The sequence below is a fragment of the Carica papaya genome, chromosome 3 (genome assembly GCF_054855325.1).
Source record: "Carica papaya isolate Zhongbai chromosome 3, ASM5485532v1, whole genome shotgun sequence".
NCBI classification, from domain to species: Eukaryota; Viridiplantae; Streptophyta; class Magnoliopsida; order Brassicales; family Caricaceae; genus Carica; species Carica papaya.
In genome coordinates, this window is record NC_142311.1 from 12996851 (window position 1) to 13015748 (window position 18898).

The 18898-nt window shown below is 37.4% G+C and overlaps 5 protein-coding genes and 1 non-coding gene across 9 annotated transcripts; 4 read left to right on the forward strand and 2 right to left on the reverse strand.

Moving 5' to 3' along the window:
• Positions 1-2954: 2954 nt before the first annotated feature.
• Positions 2955-3673, forward strand: LOC110821669 (S-protein homolog 6-like). The gene is made up of 2 exons (XM_022051588.2): positions 2955-3354; positions 3588-3673. Exons 1-2 carry the CDS (start codon positions 2955-2957, stop codon positions 3671-3673), a joined length of 486 nt encoding a protein of 161 aa, XP_021907280.2.
• A 737-nt stretch (positions 3674-4410) lies between these two features.
• LOC110821670 (S-protein homolog 2-like) lies at positions 4411-4851 on the forward strand. Its single transcript, XM_022051589.2, has one exon. The coding sequence runs from the start codon at positions 4411-4413 to the stop codon at positions 4849-4851; it is 441 nt and encodes a 146-aa protein (XP_021907281.2).
• Positions 4852-5282: 431 nt separating this feature from the next.
• RPT2B (AAA-type ATPase family protein) lies at positions 5283-7299 on the forward strand. Its single transcript, XM_022051745.2, has 5 exons — positions 5283-5955; positions 6043-6288; positions 6364-6750; positions 6835-6975; positions 7061-7299. Exons 1-5 carry the CDS (start codon positions 5473-5475, stop codon positions 7142-7144), a joined length of 1341 nt encoding a protein of 446 aa, XP_021907437.1. The 5' UTR covers positions 5283-5472; the 3' UTR covers positions 7145-7299.
• A 365-nt stretch (positions 7300-7664) lies between these two features.
• Positions 7665-7746, reverse strand: TRNAS-UGA (transfer RNA serine (anticodon UGA)). Its single transcript has one exon. It is a non-coding gene; the product is annotated as a tRNA-Ser (tRNA).
• A 59-nt stretch (positions 7747-7805) lies between these two features.
• On the forward strand, positions 7806-10797 carry LOC110821725 (HIT-type Zinc finger family protein). Its single transcript, XM_022051654.2, has 8 exons — positions 7806-7966; positions 8038-8159; positions 8293-8324; positions 8869-8910; positions 9448-9534; positions 9806-9894; positions 10029-10079; positions 10218-10797. The coding sequence occupies exons 2-8, from the start codon at positions 8077-8079 to the stop codon at positions 10239-10241; spliced, it is 408 nt and encodes a 135-aa protein (XP_021907346.1). The 5' UTR covers positions 7806-7966; positions 8038-8076; the 3' UTR covers positions 10242-10797.
• Positions 10798-11399: 602 nt separating this feature from the next.
• LOC110821587 (transcription factor PIF1-like) lies at positions 11400-18739 on the reverse strand. Of its 4 annotated transcripts, XM_022051468.2 has the most exons (9): positions 18254-18738; positions 18067-18178; positions 17100-17955; positions 14136-14234; positions 13984-14049; positions 13798-13863; positions 12655-13041; positions 12328-12391; positions 11400-11733 (listed from the first exon to the last, which is right to left on the reverse strand). In XM_022051468.2, the coding sequence occupies exons 2-9, from the start codon at positions 18153-18155 to the stop codon at positions 11729-11731; spliced, it is 1632 nt and encodes a 543-aa protein (XP_021907160.1). In that variant the 5' UTR covers positions 18156-18178; positions 18254-18738; the 3' UTR covers positions 11400-11728. The 4 variants fall into 4 exon arrangements, with proteins under 4 accessions (XP_021907160.1, XP_021907161.1, XP_021907162.1 ...); XM_022051469.2 differs by lacking the exon at positions 18067-18178 and having other exon boundaries at positions 18254-18739; XM_022051470.2 differs by lacking the exon at positions 18067-18178 and having other exon boundaries at positions 17100-17972.
• Positions 18740-18898: the final 159 nt, after the last annotated feature.

An 18898-nucleotide genomic window follows, 5' to 3' on the forward strand; every position in this document is an offset into this window, starting at 1 on the left:
AGGTTTCCGACGAATTTACAAAAGACTGGCCCAATAATTTTATGTAGCAACATGTGACATCGACCAACGAGTCAAAGTCGAGACACTCTCACCAGTCGGCCTTCTCCAACCATTGCCAATCCCTTGTCAAATATGGGATGATATTTTCATAGATTTTATTGAATGACTATCTATCTCAAATGGAAAGAATACTATATTGGTTGTGATTGACTGTCTTAGCAAGAGTGCACACTTTATCACCCTTACACTGCTAAGATCGTAGTAGAAAAATTTGTGGACAATGTGGTAAAATTACATGGTATGCCTCGCTCCATAATTAGTGACGGGGATTCGGTCTTTATTACCCGCTTCTGGCAAGAGTTTTTTAAGTTGTCTGGCACCCAGCTCCAAATGAGCTCTTCCTACTATCTGCAAACAGATGGACAGTCAGAAGTTGTGAACCGCAATGTGGAACAATATCTATGGTGCTTAAGCTACCAATAACCATGCAAGTGGAGTTCTCTCCTTCATTAGGCCAAATTTTAGTACAACACAACCTATCACTCCTCTATCAGGATGATGCCTTTTGAGGTCTTATATGGGAGACCGTCGCCGCCCATTCCTCGTTACCAAGATGGCTCAACCCTTGTCAATGAAGTTGACCAACAGCTTTGTAACCGAGATTCCCTCCTCAAACAACTTCGAACTAATTTACAAGCAGCCAACAGTCGCATGCAAGCCACCACCAATGCCCATCAACGTGAAGTCGAATCTTAGGAGGTCGATTGGGTCTTTCTCAGGCTCTGACCATATCAGCAGCAAATAATTTTCAAGAGAGCCTTCCAGAAGCTCACATATCGATACTATGGGCCTTATCATATCCTTTTTCATATTGGCCCCTTTGCTTACAAGTTTCTACTTCCACAAGAGTCGCGTATCCATCCCATTTTCCACGTCTCCATGTTAAAAAAATAGATTGGTGAAGTAATTGCCCCTGCTGAGAATATGCCTGAAATATATGAAGATGGGGACCTACTGCTGCAACCACAAACCATTTTGGAAACCTGATGGATCAAAAAGGGAGCAAAATTTGTTGATGAAAGTCTTGTCCAATGGAAGAATTTTGCCCCCAAAAGAAGCTACCTAGAAAAATAGCAGCGAACTAACAGATAAATTTGGCCACTTGAACCTTGAGGACAAGGTTCCTGCAAAAGATGGAGGCAATGATACAACCAGAAGATCGGCAAGGATCCTAGTCAAGAATCCCAAGTATCTCTGATTTTGGCATTGTTGAAGCAAGTAGAACTTCCTCAAGACCCGGTCAACTATTCAGCATCAACTTATCATCTGTTTTTTAATTTATTTCCAGCATTATCTTATCTTTTGATTTGTTGAGATTATTTGGTATTTGTTGAGATTATTTGATTGCTATTAGTTATTGTGCTCCCTAGATAGCAGGGAGAAGTTGTTGTTTTCCTTCTTATTTAAAGCTCCATTAGATTATGGATGAGACAAGTATTAATTAACAAGAAAATTGTGGTTTTTCTATCCCAAAAGTAGAAGCTTTCGTTTGCAATCACTCGTGTTTTTGTTTTCTGGGCATCTATCACGCACGTGGACTAATAAATTCTAACTTAAAAATGTAAGTTTCACTAGATTGGACCAGGCTCCTAATGAACTCAATCCCCCTCATTTGTGTACATAAGCTATTAAGAAAATATAACATCCAATACATTTGCATCAACTGGGTCTATATAATTAAAATTTCAAGCCCATTTAGCTAGAGTATGGGCTTCAACAATGTTGGTTCAGTGGGGTCCAGCTGATGTTACAATACACTGCAGGTTATATGGTTTCACAAGGAATAAACCCGAGAGTAGTGGGTTTATTATAATATTGATAATGATTTTTAGCTCTAAAATAATCAACCCAATGATTCTATTTCCCTGCAAATTTAATCTTCAAAGTCTTCCCAATTTCATTTGTAATGACTTGTGCATTGTCTTTGTTAAACTGGTTCAAAGAAAGTCCTGCAATTCTTACTCAAAAGGGGGTTTCAGTAAACTTTAGTTTTTCAATGGGGTGTTTAGATTGGTAGTCTTTATACTCCAATTATTTTTATCAACCTTATGACCAAATGAGCATATAAATGAATGATTTTTAGAAGAAATAGTCTTAACTATCACCGAAAGTTCTCAGATGTTGTTACTTTTAGGATTATCAGCACGAACAATTCGGCTATTCCTTATTGTTTTGGTTATCAGAAGATGGATTTGCTTATTTAATGCTTATGGCAATTTCATTTTGACACTGTTGTTGCTCGTTTTTCTGCTTCTTGCTCTTATCTCTTCATTTAAAAGAATCTTATCAATGCGCTTCTCACTACTTTCCTTAAAAGGGATATTACTCTTTTATATTTCTTCTTCTTAAATGTCATATATAGTTGCTGGGAAACAGAAAGAAGATCAGACTACTAGAAGGAAGTAACATTAAAATGTACTCAAGTAATATATATACACGTACTTACAAACGCTTAACGGTTGAGATTTGAATTGAAGAACATTGTGTCAACGATTCAATACTCACAAAAAAAAAAAAAAATTTCTTCAATGCCGTACATTAAAATGGGAATTAAGAGAGAATTACGTATTTTGATTGGTGGGAAAGTAATTAATTAACATTAAAACTGCAGAGCAGTTAACAGAAGTGAATGAAAAATGAAGTCAGTTATAAGAGTACTAAATCAATGGGGTGTATTGGGTGTAAAGAAGGCTAATTAAGCAGTAATTTATAATTTTAGAATCCTGCAGATTTAATTTCCTCAAAATTACTCATTATATTCGCAGAAAACAAATAAATGCACATGGAGATTGCATGCATGGAGTAGGAATTTGTTCGCCTATAAAATGAGAATGGAAACAGTAGCTAGAAATGGTATAATATATAATAACAAAAAAGGAAGGAAAGAAAAGAAGATGAAGTCTGAGTTGCCGGTGGCGGTGGTGATGGTGGTGGTGGTGATCGGAAACATGGCGGTGGAGGCGGACAGCATGTGGAATCTTCAGCCATGGAGGAGACAACACGTAAAGATAGTGAATCAACTGGGCGATAACAGACCTCTGACAGTTCACTGCAAGTCCGGAGACGATGATCTGGGTTTCCACATTCTGGCCGCGGGCAAGGAATACGAATTCGGTTTTCAAATAAACATGATGGGGACGACGCTTTTCTGGTGTAATTTTTGGGACGACAGAAAACACCATGCTGTTTTCGACGTGTTTGATGCTAAGGCAACGTTCACAGTTGAACAGTGCGGGAATAATTGGTGCACTTGGGAACCCAGAGATGATGGTTTTTACTTATTTGACTCTGACAGTAAGAAGTTTATAAAGAAACATCTATGGTTTAAAATATAATAGAATCTGAATAGATCATTTCTTTCTTCTGGAAGAAAGAAATGAAATCAGACTTAGGTTATTTTCTTCTCACTTTATATTGTTTTTTAAGTTCCAATCTATAACATTATTACAGTGAATTAATAATTTAACTTTAACTTTTATACCTATTTCTATTTTTGATTGCTTTTATCTCTTATTTTCTTCTTTAAGGTCGATCTGGTCAAATATACTTGTTAAATGTCATATATGTAGTTGCGGGGGAAATAGAAACAAAGACAAGTAAGAGGATTAAGTAAACGTTAAAATGTAATTAAAAGTGATCAAATACACAAGAAATAAATCTTGAGTAATTATTAACATTTAAATATAATTAAATACAATAATATCTTAAAAGTTCCAAAAGAAAAACTATAGTATCTCAAGCAATTATTAGCATAAAGTTTTTGGTTTCCGTTCATGGGATGGCTTTAGCCGTAAAAGATTTATTGCTAATCAAATTTTATTGACTGTTTTTTTTTTTTGGGTTATTTGGAAAGATAAAAATGTTAAAATTTTTGTTGGAAAAAAAAAATAATTTAAAAATATTAAAAATTAAATTAATTTATTATTTTAATTTTATTTTATTAGTTCATGATATTAGTAAGGACGACAATGATAATTTTGTATAAATAGATGATGTTTTAATTTTAGTACTTTGATATACTTTTTTATTTTTTACAAAAAAAAAAAGAAAACATTCGCTATTTATTAAGTACATATTCATACAATCACACACTCAACGGTTGAATCCAATTAATTGAGAATACTAAATCAATGAGGTATTGAATGCACAGAAGGCTGTAATTACAATTCCAGAATCCTGCAGATTTGGTTTTCTCAAAATCACCATTAAAAAAAAAAACAGATGCAAAGTTTGAATAAAATGATCGGTTACGGATATTCATTGCCATACGGGGAATGGGAATTTGCTTCGTCTATAAAATGAGAAGGGAAACGAGAGTTAGAAATAAAATAACAAGAAGGAAGAAAAAACATGATGAGGATTGAGCTGTTGGTGGTTGTGGTGGTGGTGGTGGTGATGGGAAACATGGTGTTGGAGGTGAACAGCCGGTGGATTCCTCAGCCATTTAAGAAATACCATGTGAAGGTAGTGAATCAACTGGGCAACAACAGGCCTCTGAAAGTTCAGTGCAAGTTCGGAGACGAAGATAAGGGCTTGCACAACCTCGCCGGCGGCCAGGCGTACGAATTTGGTTTCCACATAAAATTCTTCGGGACGACGGTCTGTACGTGTGAGTTTTGGGACGATAAACAACAACATTCTGCTTTTACCACCTTTGACTCAAATGAGAGGTTTGCTATCTCCCAGTGCGGCGGCAATTGGTGCATTTGGGAACCCAGAGATGATGGTTTCTACTTGCTTAACACTGAGACTGATAAATTTGTATGGAAACATCCATGGGGTAAAAAATAATTTAGTTTTGATAATTTCTTATTAGTTTATTTTCTTCTCTCTGTATTTTGTTTTTAAGTTCCAATTCTACAATGTTATTGCAATAAATTATTAGTTTATTTTACTTTTTATTCTATCGCGTTTTTATAATTTTTTATTTTAATTATAAAATTTTTAAATTACAAAATAATATATATTTAATTGAAACTTTGAATAACGGTTGGACTAAATTCTCTTGAGTATTAATTATATATTATAAATTTACATGTTAAATAAAGGAGATAATTAATTAATTCGATACAAAATTTCCAGAGTGTAAATTCCAAATTCCTGTTCTACATTCTTTGAGAGGAAGAAGAAGAAAGACAACTTGGGTTTGTCAGTATTAGGCCGATTTCAAATTTCGCCATTTCTCCTCTTTCCATGAACACTGCAGAAATATCCTTCTTCATCCTGAGTTCATCATCATCCATGCACCGCCTCACGGAGCCAAGTTCCAAAGTCACCCCTATTTTCCCATAAATGAAATAATCTTCAGATAAAATCAACTTGTGTTTATTAGTTCCTCCAAGCTAGCCGCAAATTCCAACTCATCATCCACTCTCTACTCCGTTTCCGCATTCCCGATTTATCATCACAAGCATGGGTCAGAGCCCATCAGGCGGGATGAACCGCCAGGGCTTACCGGGAGACCGGAAGCCCAACAGCGGCGACAAGAAAGGAAAGAAGTTCGAACCGGCGCCACCCCCGGTCCGAGTTGGCCGGAAGCAACGCAAGCAAAAGGGGCCCGAGGCGGCTGCTCGGTTACCTAGAGTGACACCTTCGACCAAGTCCAAGCTAAGACTTCTCAAACTGGAGAGAGTGAAAGATTATCTTTTGATGGAAGAAGAGTTCGTCACCAGTCAGGAACGGCTTAAGCCTCAAGAGCACAAGGCAGAGGAGGATCGGTCCAAGGTGGACGAGCTGCGTGGGTCGCCGATGAGCGTTGGAAACTTGGAGGAGTTAATCGATGAGAATCACGCCATCGTTTCTACTTCGGTTGGGCCAGAGTATTACGTGGGTATTTTGTCCTTGGTTGATAAGGATCAGCTGGAGCCTGGCTGTGCTATTTTGATGCACAATAAGGTAACGCAAATTTTTGTTTTAAAATGTTTTTCGAGGATTAACCAAATGAATCGTTTGGTTAATTTTTTGGCCTTAATTTGTTTTCAGGTTCTTTCGGTGGTGGGGTTACTGCAAGATGAAGTTGATCCAATGGTGTCTGTGATGAAAGTGGATAAGGCTCCATTAGAATCATATTCTGATATAGGAGGGTTAGATGCCCAGATACAGGAGATTAAAGAAGCAGTTGAGCTACCTCTTACTCATCCCGAGCTCTATGAAGACATCGGCATCAAACCCCCAAAGGGTGTCATCTTGTACGGTGCACCAGGCACAGGGAAGACATTGCTTGCCAAGGTTGTCTTTTAACTTTCTCTTTTAGATTAATCTGTAAATGCGTGGTTATATGAAGAAGTTTCCACGTCATTTCAGGCAGTAGCTAATTCTACATCAGCCACCTTCTTACGCGTAGTGGGGAGTGAACTAATTCAAAAGTACCTGGGAGATGGTCCGAAGTTAGTGAGGGAGCTTTTCAAAGTTGCAGATGACCTCTCACCTTCCATCGTCTTCATCGATGAGATTGATGCCATTGGTACAAAGAGGTATGAAGCTCAGTCGGGTGGTGAACGTGAAATTCAGAGGACGATGTTGGAGCTGCTAAACCAATTAGACGGGTTTGATTCACGAGCAGATGTTAAAGTTATTCTTGCAACAAACAGAATTGAATGTCTTGATCCAGCTTTACTTCGTCCTGGTCGGATAGATAGAAAGGTTGAGTTTCCACTTCCAGATATCAAAACAAGGAGGCATATTTTCCAGGTATATATACATATATATATATATAATATTATTTCTAGGAAAAGGAATTTATAATCACTGATATTATCTGTATATATAACACAGATACATACATCAAAAATGACGTTGGCAGATGATGTCAACCTGGAAGAATTTGTCACGACTAGAGAAGAGTTGTCTGGAGCTGATATAAAGGCAATATGTACAGAAGCTGGTTTGCTTGCCTTGAGAGAGCGCCGCATGAAGGTAAAGCCTTTCTGTTATTGTTTTGGGTGAGAAAATTTTGTTAAGCTGAGATTGGTGGTGGTGGTGGTGGTGGTGAAATTATCAGGTGATGCATGAGGACTTCAAGAAGGCGAAGGAAAAGGTGATGTTCAAGAAGAAAGAAGGGGTTCCTGAAGGGCTTTACATGTGAAACTACTTACTCTTACCTATCATAGTTTACCCTTACTGTAAATGAAGATGGCCTTTATATATATATACATACATACATACATGTATACGCCAATATATTCGCCTTTCTTTTATCATGTGTAACGTAAGGCCTAATTTAGATAAAAGAATTATGTAACTATATCAGGAGAAAAAAAAAAGTTAATTTACATAGAATTTTCTTTTTCTCTGGAATTAGACATTATTATTTCGTTCAAATCTAAAATATATTATTTTAAAGTCATATAAATTTGTATATGAAATTAAATATTACGTATTAAAGTTCTACGAATATTTTTCAATATATTTTTAGCTTCACAAAAGAACTTTTGTTACTGTTTTTTTTATTAAAAAAAAACAAAATTAATGTATTATTATAAAACTCTATTCCAACTTAGTTTTTATTATATTAAAAAATAATAATATTTTAAATTAAAATACACGTGACTTTTTAAATAAAATTTCAGCGTGTTCAAAAATTAAATAAAGATCGGAAAATCTTGCGTCGACAGCAGGGTTCGAACCTGCGCGGGCGAAGCCCAACAGATTTCAAGTCTGTCTCCTTAACCACTCGGACATATCGACACATTGTTCCCATCAACTACGATCTTTCTATCTATAGGCGTTTTACTTCTTGGTTTCGGTTAACAGAAAAGGAAAATAGATTTTTGGGTTTCCGTCGATCCGGAACTTGGAAATTTGACCAGACTGATTGCTCCCCTACTGAAAAGAGTAGGACAGTGCCGCCATCGTCTTCCTGATCCTTGGCGAATTCCTCTTTCCCTCTATCTCCAAAAAAAAATTGGTGAGGAAGTTGGTATTTGGATGAGTTCTTGGTTATCTTCTTCTTTGTATTTATACTTCTCTTTTTCCCAGCTTTGGGGGTTTCAGGAACCAAAAACATCTACACGAAACATGTCTCCACCTGCTCTTCGCCTATGTCAAATATGCACTCAAACAGCATCCAAGTACAAGTGCCCCTCTTGCCTTGCTCCTTAGTAAGCTTCTCTCTGTTGTTTTCCCCCTCGTGTTCGTTCTCACTTTTTATCTATGTCTATACCCATGTGTGGTTTGTATATGCGTGTAAGCGTATTCATTGGTGTTAATTGTTGACTCTGTTTTCGCTTGCAGTTGTTCTCTGGCCTGTTTCAAGAAACATAAAGGTGCTTATTTGCTTCTTCTTCCAAATTTCTAGATGCTACCACGTTGTTCAGGGCTTTTTTTGCCCTAAACTATGTGGATTGTCTGGTAGTTTTAACTCGAAACGTGCATTTAACAAATATGAAATCATGAAGAAAATCTCTTCTTTTTTTTTCCTAGGTGGGTGTTACAAATGTAATGATGTTATCCAATAAATGAATCATTCAAGCTTGTGCCACAAACATAACGTCCTTCGCAGTACAAGTTAGAACAAGCATCGAGGATCCACTTGTTATATAAGAAGTATTTTCTAGTTTTGTTTTCTAAAGTTATGTATTTCAACATAAAAATATAGAGTGATTAACAGTGAAATATGATGAATATAAAACTTTTCAAAGTTACTTTTAGTGTTCTAAATACGTGTTGTTTGTTTGTACTTCAGACCGCATATCCGCATGAACACAGTTTGATGTAACAAACAGAGCTGGGTTTTTTATTATGTTTTACATACTCATAGTTTTCTGTACCAATAGTGGGAATTAATGTAAAATCTTATAAATGATGCAGAAACTCCTTGTGCTAAACCAGAATCCACTGAGGAAAGGCCAAGTAAGACTTCTATTCCATTTATTGCATATACCAAATCTTTAATAGTAACAATTCTTACGACAAGGAAGAGAGTGGGAAAGAGGACAGACTTTTTAATCTTTCTTGGATGTATTTGGATAGATAGATGCAAGTGTCATGAAACTTTCATACCGTGCCCATGAATTTCAACATAAGTGCACATTGTGTGGAGTAATGTAGTAATATTTTTAAATGCATGATTTAACTATATCCAAGAAAGTGCTTGTTTTGTTTCATGTGTTTCTTTTTAAATTATGTTGCATTGGTTTTATTGTATAGCTGAAGTAATTACTTAGGTTTAACTATATGCAAGAAAGTACTTGTTTGGTTTTTGTGTGTGTGTTTTATTATGTTGCATCAGCATTACTATAGGTGAAGTAATTACTGTGCATGCAGTAATGTTGAGCTCATTTCATCACTATACCTCAAGCAAATCAATTCTCTCATTCATAAATTTTTCTTCATGCACATTTTCTCTACTAATGTTTACCTTTTGACGTGCTTTATCCCATTTTGTAGCTGTTGTGCAAGAACTGCCTATAGAAAGAGAACTCAATGTCGATGATCCAAGTCTAGTGCTGGAACAGAAGCAACTAGAGGCTATAGGTGTGGTTTGTTAACATGGTCAGAGTCAATACTACTAGCACTTTAATAAATAGTTGGGATATGCACTTGGTTCAATGTATAGTATTTTTCGGGGACATTTAATTAAAGTTCTTAAAATATAAAATTCCTATTCTTCTCACTTGTCTCCAGAAACTCCTCCTAGCTTGGTTGTATTCTTAATAATAAGGCGTTGGAATTTATACTCATGGGAGAAGATCGGATATTGAGTTTCAGATTTGGGAGAACTGAACTCTGTTGCTTTTGCATGCAGCTTCTTCTTGTGAAATTCGTGAAGCTTTGAAGGATGAAAACCTTCAGGAGCTCATCTATAATATTGATTGTTCCTTGGATGCCCTAAATGTGAGTTCTTCAGATCCTTCTTGATTGAAGATCTAAAATTTCCTGTTTGGAAACTGTTATTTTTATGCTAAATTGACAGATCCCTGAGTATTCATGCTGGAAATACTAGCTGAAATATTTTCATCCTTTGTTAGGAACTTGAAAAATATATGGGAGTGGAAGCTTTCTGCATGTTCACTGACAAGGTAATTGCCTTGAATTTCTTTGACTGTTTCTCTCCCATCCTTAAGCATATAAACATTTTGACTTGCCAAACAATCTTTACTGAGAACCTGATTCTCATGGGATTTTTTTTGGTCTTTCATGTGCTTTTCTTTTTCAAGGTTTTATCTAACATCAACTTATAGCTGGAAGTGGGTGTAGCAAGAGGACTGTATCTATTGCAGGAAGATGAAGTGATGATATCAAATAGTTAGTCCTCTGAGGCTGTGATCATAGTGAGAATATTTGTTATTCTATCTTGGGCCTGCTTAAGGTTTAAAAGGTTGATAAATTTTATTAGGCATGTTGAAGCTGGAAGAAAAGTTCATATCATAAAGTCGCAGGGTCGGCGTATTTTTCCTTTAACCCAAGTCCAAATCACCAACTTTGTTGTATGTAAATATTATTAGCCTGTGATGATATTTCTTGCTAGCTAGGATCATAAGAGCTCACCATTCTATCAATCAACTTCACAAACTTCTGGGTATAGAGAAGAATTGAAAAGACAAAAGGCATTGATCTTGATGATTAAGAGTCTTAAACGGGATACGGGAGAATATTATGGAGGCAGAGGTTATTTATTTATTATACCTGGAGCCTTCCATCCTCTTCACCAGAGTAGCGGTTCATTAATTTTTTATCAATTGGCTCAAGACAATCCTGATTAATGCAACAAATATTGCATACTGCAACCTTTCTCAACTTGTCACCATTTGAATTGCAAAGCAGTATATCTTCCTTTTCAATTGCTTATTCTTTCCATAGATAGCGATAACCTCTACTTTCGGTTCAACTAAGTATTCAACAAAGATAAGCTGTGAAAAAAGAAATTCCAGGTTCTAAGTTTCTATCATTTTGGATGAGTGTGTTTATCAGATGATGACAGCTTCCATCTTAATCCGAACAAGCAATTTAAAAAAAAAAACCCTAATTGGGGAATCTCATGCTACCAATGAGATTCAGTGAGTCAGTGAGTGAAATCTGGGCTGTGTCTTTTAAGTCCTGTCTCTCCTATGCTCAGAACCATACGGACTCACCGCAGCTGCCATCATCCAAACTTTCTATAAACCATACTTTTAACTCCTGTCTCTCCTATGACTCCGTGGTCATATCCGTCTATTAAATGGCCAGGTAGTGCTATCTGTATTTAACTTTCTATGCTGCAGAAGCATGAATCCGGTCACTTGAACTACCGCAGCTGCCCAAATTCAACTATAACATGTCCGGGAACGATTATCAATCAAACCAATGTACACACAGCAGACAACAGTATCAAAACCAGAAACACCCACAAAGATCCTCCATTGGACCCAAATCCAACCAGCCTCTCATTTTAAGGTTTCATAATCAACAAGTGATAACCCTTTGTTTCTTTCCTAGTTTTCCAGTTTGAATAAATAAGACGTGTCAAGGCAGAGAACAGAATATTTGCTGACAAGTGGGGAGAGAGGAAAAAAGACAAAGTCATAGTATACAAGAGGAAAACTATATTCTATGTGTTTGTAATAATTACATGTTAGCTGTATTACATCAAATTTGCTACTTGAAAAAGCTTCTCCCAGGTTGGGGTTGTCTTCTTACACTACAAAACTTCACAGGCAAATAGCCGTTCATCCGTAACATGCTCGAAACTTCAACCTGCAATGCATAAAAAAACCCACTTCAATCTACCTTCTTTTTCCACTGCAATACAAAAATGAGATAGCGACGCTCAAGTCATAGTACATAACAGTAAGGTCCCTATTTCTCATCCAATTCTCAACAAATTCTTAATTCTAATTTTCATATCAATTTGGACCAATTAGAAAACATTATTCAGTTTTCTGACATCCATAAAACATTGACTTCATACTGGAAATACACAACAATATGATTTCAACAAATTTAACCATCAAGAAAAATTAGGAGTTCACTCGGACCAACTGACATACAATGTCTTCTAGAGAGCATGACGCCTGGTTATCAATTTATCCTATATTTCAATGTGAAGAAAAGAAACCTTTACCCTATAAACTACTAAATTCAAAGACTTGTATGTTCCTTTACGCACAAGATTAATTATAAGAAGTCCCTATGCATCCCATGCAAGCTCATAGCAGGCAGACAGATATGAAGCGGCACATTCTAGAATGATAAAAAAGTTCAATGCAGTATTTGCATTGCTGTCCTATTATACTGTCATGGCAACCCAGAAATCTTGTAATGAAATAGAAATATAAACAAGGGACAGACCTGATTGGGGATTTTCAAGATTGTCAGCTTCTTTACTGGTACTTGGCTGACTAACTGCTTGGTTCTGTAAAACAAGAACTTCACTCAAAACCAGCTTAAGACCATCCAAAATGAGTGGTGAACGTATCAGCAAAAGAAAAGGTGATGCAGCAAGTTCAAGCCTTATGAAGTGCTATATCCCAGATATCTATTGCCGGTATTTCAGAAGTGCGCAGCAATACTTAATCCAAGTTGATAAGCCGGGTCATATATGTGATTATGAACAACTTACTGTGATAAGTACATCCAAATCTCAGTCCAGGAAGTATTTGAGATGCTGAAAATTACCTGCACCGGTGGCAGCTGCATCTGGGGGAGACCTAGATACTGTTGATAAGGGTCAACAAAACTTGGCAACCGGGGCTGGTTTGGATTTTGCATGCTGAATGAGTTTACCATGGGATCTGACTGGCTAGTTGCTTGGTTTCTGGATGGGCCAGGTACTGGTACAGGTGGCATCTGAAAGGCTGGCATAGGAAACCTTGGACCTAAATGAGCTGCAGCAGCAGGAGCCGGCAAGGCTGAACCTGCTAAGACATTGGGAAATGGCATCACCGGCCGACTCATTCCCATTTCCATGCCCATGCCCATACCCACTCCCATCCCCATTGGTGGTATGTACTGCTGTACGCCAGGAAACATCATTGGTACCAAGCCACATCCCATGGACATCATCTGTGGAATTCAAACATGAAAAGGATAATGAGGGGCGAAAGCCTTTATTACGATCAAAACATGTTGATTGTGGGGAATTTATCACTAAGTATATTTCATATAAACAAATATCAACAATAATCAAACTGGTTACGACTGCAGCATGATTTTGCATCAATAATACTATGGTTTGAGCAAGTACTGAATCACCAAAAACAAGAACATAAACCCACAAGGTCATTTAATAGCAGTAAACGAGTAGCTTTCATTATGGTGAAGTTTGTTCGTCCTTTCGCTGATTTGGCCTATAGATATATATACAATTGCATAGAGGAAGCTCTTTTTAATTAAAATATGGCGATGCTGATATAAGTAAATGCCTAGAACTAATACACCCAGTGATTTGCCCTATAAACACAAAAGACGTTCAAGTTTCCAACATGAAACCATGTTTAGAACTTTTCTTCCCAAATTTTCAACCTGAACGGATCCGCATTGTATATCAAAGATATATCTCTGGAATTCCTTTTACATAAATCAACTATTAATCAGAACTCCTTGGAATTTAGAGGGGAAAAGGTATCTGATAAATAGCAAAATAACATCTCGAAGTCTACGTTTATGTGATGGCCTCCAATATAAACCATTGCAGAAAAAACAAGTTCAATTAAGTTAACAAGTGTACTCCATGTCTCAGGCCATTACAGAAGGAAAATTCATTAGTATATCTGTAAGTCTCATGATCGGATCCAAAAAAATAAGTTAGGTTGAACTCACCTGCACTTGCAGCTGAAGTGATTTCAAGTACTCAATAGCCTCATCTAGCATTGAAGCCTTGTCAGACTGTCGTTAAGAAAAAAAAAAACAGTAGCAACCATATAAGTCAGATGAAAGATGGAGAATGAAAAATATGCGAAGTAGACTTCAACACAAACTGAAAGTTCAAGATAATAGCACTATGACCTTGTTGCAGCGAGGTATGAGTTCTTGCAAAGCCCTCATTTTTTCATTTATTCTATCTCTGCGCCTCTGCACATAAATGCAAGATAACATCTTTTAACACATGGAAGCAAACATTAGGTTCTATAACTTATCTAATACCCAAAACCACCAACCCTTTCTGAGAGATTGTGGACCTCTGCAGCACGGGATCTCTTTGTAGAAGTTGATCCACGAGCTTGTTTCTTTGTATCAGCAGATTCAAAATCAACATCCTTTTCAAGATCAATGTTGAAAAAGAAAGTTTCAGTTAAGGGCAGAAATATTTGCACGTTATTTACCAAAGTCACAAGATAGAAGCAATAATCCGTTTATCATGGACCATGCAAATATTATCGGACTTGAGAACCTGTCTCCACCAAGAAAATAATGAATCGATCAGTTCTTGTTGGTCTCCTTCAATTAACCATCGTCACTTGTGGTTCAAGGCCTTTTAAATTAACATGCCTTCACGCATTTTATCAACATGCCCCACGTGCAAATTTTCATCAAGCATTGGGATAATCAGAACTCAAAATTTATATATTTAACTTAATATCATGTTCAACGATTGTAACTTAAACTCAAGTTCCAGACATGTAGCTCTCGAGAATTAAGTAAATTAATGAATAATCTTAAGAGCCTCAGCTCAAGAAACATTATCAAACTTAATTATTTGTATAACTTCAACATAAACATGTAATCCAGGAACCAGTTTCATTGAATCAACCATCAAAGGATGTGCTGAACTATAGTACCCCCAGAAAAAATTATCCACCTTTCGTAGTGGCTGAACCAAGAAATCCCGTACCCAGAGAGAAAATGCCTAAGTCAGTACGCTATGTACTAAATCATTTATGTCAATCCCCTGTACATCATTCTTCTCACTTGATACTATGACTTACACATGAACTAGATCAAAGTTCATTAATCCTAGGAATGCCAGAGTTCATTAGAATTGACTTGATGTCCATATGGTCCCTGCACAGTCTTACTTGATAACATTATTTGCACTTGTGCAGAATCAAATTTGATTTGTCGAAGGAATTCCATATTGATTAAACTTGATGTCAACATATGGTCCCTGCATATTACTTGATCCTGCAATTTGTTTATGAAAAAGATCAGACTTTATTAGTCCCAGGAATGCCAAAAATGAATGAGAATTGCACTTAATGTCCACAGTGGTCTCTTCATATTATTGCTTAATACTATGATTTGCATATGAGCAAGATCAAACTTCAATAATCCTAAGACTCCACAATGAATGAAACTTGATGTCACGACAGCCACTACATATTATTTGATACAGTGATTCGCACATGAACAAGATCAACACTTCACTTATCCTGGGAATTCAATAAATGAATGGTTCTATAGACCATAGGGATTTTCATGCCTACATAGTTCCTTGAAATGTTTCGTTAGCAACTTGTGTAACAGAGTTGATTTTTCTAAGTAAAAATTATTCTAGAATGACCAGAACTTCGGATTGCTTCATCCTCATAAATCAAAGGCTTGGACATATTTAGTTGAAGAAGAGCTTTGAAACTATATCCAGAAGCAACCACTTCAAATTTGACTAGTTGAACTCCATAAAATACAACACATTGGTCCTTTTCCCTCACATAATCTAATTTCTCTTTCCTCCAGGCATGTACATTACATTCCTCTAAATATCTTTAAACACCAACATCACAAACTTCATTCCAATTACTTTACTTCCCAAGACAAAACTGGCACAGAAGCAACAATTTGGTGATGGCTGATCCAATCACGTGGTGCCCCCAAACCTTCAAAACAACAAAGACTCCTCAACTAATTCTTCCCTCTCGAAGCAACACTTTTTTTTTTTTTTTTTGGCATATCCTTGTTGAAGCAATTTATCAGCTACTTTGAACAGTCACATGACAATGAAAGACATCAACATTACTGACGAATTCAAAAACCAACAAAAACACATCTGGGTACCTACTATAACTTGAAAGTAGCAAACACTTTTTATTCATTTGCAGAGGATGTTATTGTTTCTTGACCAAAGTAGGAACAGGGAGTAGTCTAACTTTTGATAAGGCAATTAAGATTTGATGAGCTACCTAAGTTTCATTTCTCGAGCAATGTCAATTTCCAATGCGTACCGTAAATTAAGTAATAGTACGCAGTCCGGCAATGTGAGGGAACAAAGCAAAGGGTTAATAACACAAACTGACAAGCACTTAGTTTAGAAGTAGTAGGAGGTAAATGAATAAAATAAGCCAAGTTCTTCGGTAGCGTGCTAATTGCAACCCCGATTATTCACGAATATCCTGTCAGATCCCCTTCCATTCCCGCGATACAAATAGCAAGTCCAGCTTCAACCACGTGTACAGGAACTACCATGTGTACAAGTAAGGCGGCGAAACTAAACAACACCTGTTGGCCAGTAAATGACTTCCATTTACATGTATATATATATATCTCTGTTTTTTTGTTTGAAAGGAAAATCTGGACTTTCATATCAATTTGCAGGCAGCTTTCGTAAGTTGTAAGGGGTGCATCCAAACCACCGCCAATTCGGTGGTATAAAATTTTTACCTTTTTGTTTTAAAGCTAGTAAGAATGCAGACTTTACTGTTTATAAATATAGTTAATTTATTCGATAAAATTATAATTTAATCCATTATTAAATCCGTAAAATTAAAATGATTATCCTAAATTTAATTTTGACGAACAATTAAATTATTTTTCAAAACAAAAAACTAAATTAACTTTTTATTTAAAAAATAAATAAATAAATTCAAACCATCCCTGGGTATCCAAAAGGAAGAATATTAAATATTGCTTGTACATTCAAGTTGGCTTTGGTTGTGGGGCCCCTTCTTATAACGTCCCTCGACCCAAATTTGTGTGCGATACGTCCACCCAGAAAAATAGCGTAATGCTTGCTAATAATTTCCCCTTATACTTGATATGACTTCCTATTGGTGCTCTTTTTTAATTACAATTTAAAATAATTAATTCTTAATTTAAAACTAATTCTATCAATTAGTATAATTTATTAAAGTTAAATAGAATAATTACTGTAATTATCCCTGCAAAAGAGAAAGATGCACGGTACTCACCTCGCTATGACCCGACTCGATGTCATCCATCTCTCTTCCCTTACGTTTCCGGTCTTCAGCCGCCGGCTTCTGAGGCGGATCCGCACTTGCGCTCGAGCAGCCTGGAGATGAAGAAACAGTCCCCTCGCACGTCAAAGGTTCCTTCCCTGCGCTACTGCCTCCATTAACGCCCGGGGCAGCAGATGATGTTCCAACCGCTGCAGGGCCGCTGATGGTCCTGCACAAACTGTTGCCGCCAGATGCCCTCTCCGTGCTCCTGATCGCATCCGACGTCCCCGACTCCGGCCCCGCAGCCGCGTGCGTGTCGCTCGAATCCACAACCGTTAGTTCCTTCACCACCGACTTCGAGCTTGATGGCACAGACTCGACCCTCGCCTTGTGCCTCGAGAAGTGCGCAAAGTTCTGCACTCTCGTCTCCAGTTCAGTTTTCCTCGCCGGTGCTATCGGTGGCCTGGACGCGGTTGCCACAGCGGGAACTTGAGCCGCACGGACCGGGTGCGGAACGGAGGCTGAGGTGGAGGTGGAAGTGACACAGGGCGAAGGATAGAGGAGATCGGCGCAAAGATCGCCCTCGAAGTTGGTATCCTGGAGAGGATAGTGGAGCCAGGACGTCATTTCGTCTTCTTGCATAAAGAGATGATCGGTGGTGGATTGCTGCTGCTGCTGATGCTGATGCTGATGATGTTGGTGATTGTGTAGCAATGGCGGTTGGATCTCCATGACCGTTGATTGGTTGCCGGGGAGAACTGCCTCGTCATATTTAGAAGGCGGTGATTTCTTGGGCGGTCTCTGCGTTTGGCTGTGCATAACCACTTGGCCGTTGTGCCATAGCAGCTCCATGATATCATCGTCCGCCCTGTTTAGAGAATTAAACTGGTTTTCAACCAAAAAGAAAAACAGAAGAAGAGAATTTATAGAATTTATCGTGTAACTATTGAGTACAAAAATAAACGAAAGAGTTGATTACATGGATGATTTTCTGGGGCAAGGCAAGCCTGAAGCTAGAGGGATTGAATAATCATCGTCTATCTCAAAATCAGGCACATAGTGATTCATCCTCCTTAAAGACCTATAACTATCTACAAATCGAAAGCAAATGAAAACATCAAATCGATGGGGAAACAGAGGAGTAAAAGTTGAGATTGAGGACTGACCTGGAGGATTCCAAGGGATTGATTAAGCGAGGAAGAGGATGGGAAGGCGACGATGGCGGCCGCATAAATGAATAGACAAGGCAAAGTCGTAAAGTGAATTGACGTCAACCCTAACACTTGGGGGTAGCTGGATTTGAACCACAACAGCCCCCTCTGTTATCTCTGTAACTGTAAGTTAGTTCTAATATTTGGGTAGATTAAGGTTTCATAGACTGGGACTCTGCAAAGCCACTACGATGAGAGAGAGAGAGAGAGAGAGAGAGAGAGAGAATCATTTTCATCTGTGAAGATACCTGGAGAGAAAATGCACAGATGACGGGAAATTTCTCTCTTTATTTATTTATTTATTTATTTTCTTAAGAAAAAAGAGGGAGAGAGAGAGAGAGAAATAGGGCTCGTGAGATTTTCTGTTGGCCGTTTGTGTCTCTCGTGCTTCAGCTCTGCGCTTTTCCTCGCAGAAGGGTAGATAAGACCTCAGACTCTCCCCCAAGCAAAAGACGAATGTAATTTTTGACGCCATTCAGTATTCATTCAATTTTTGCCCCCACCCCCCATACTCTCTCTTTTTTTCTTTTTTCTTTTTTTTTTTTTAAAATGCTATTTTCCATTCATTTAATAATTAAAAAAAAAAAACAAAAATCTCAA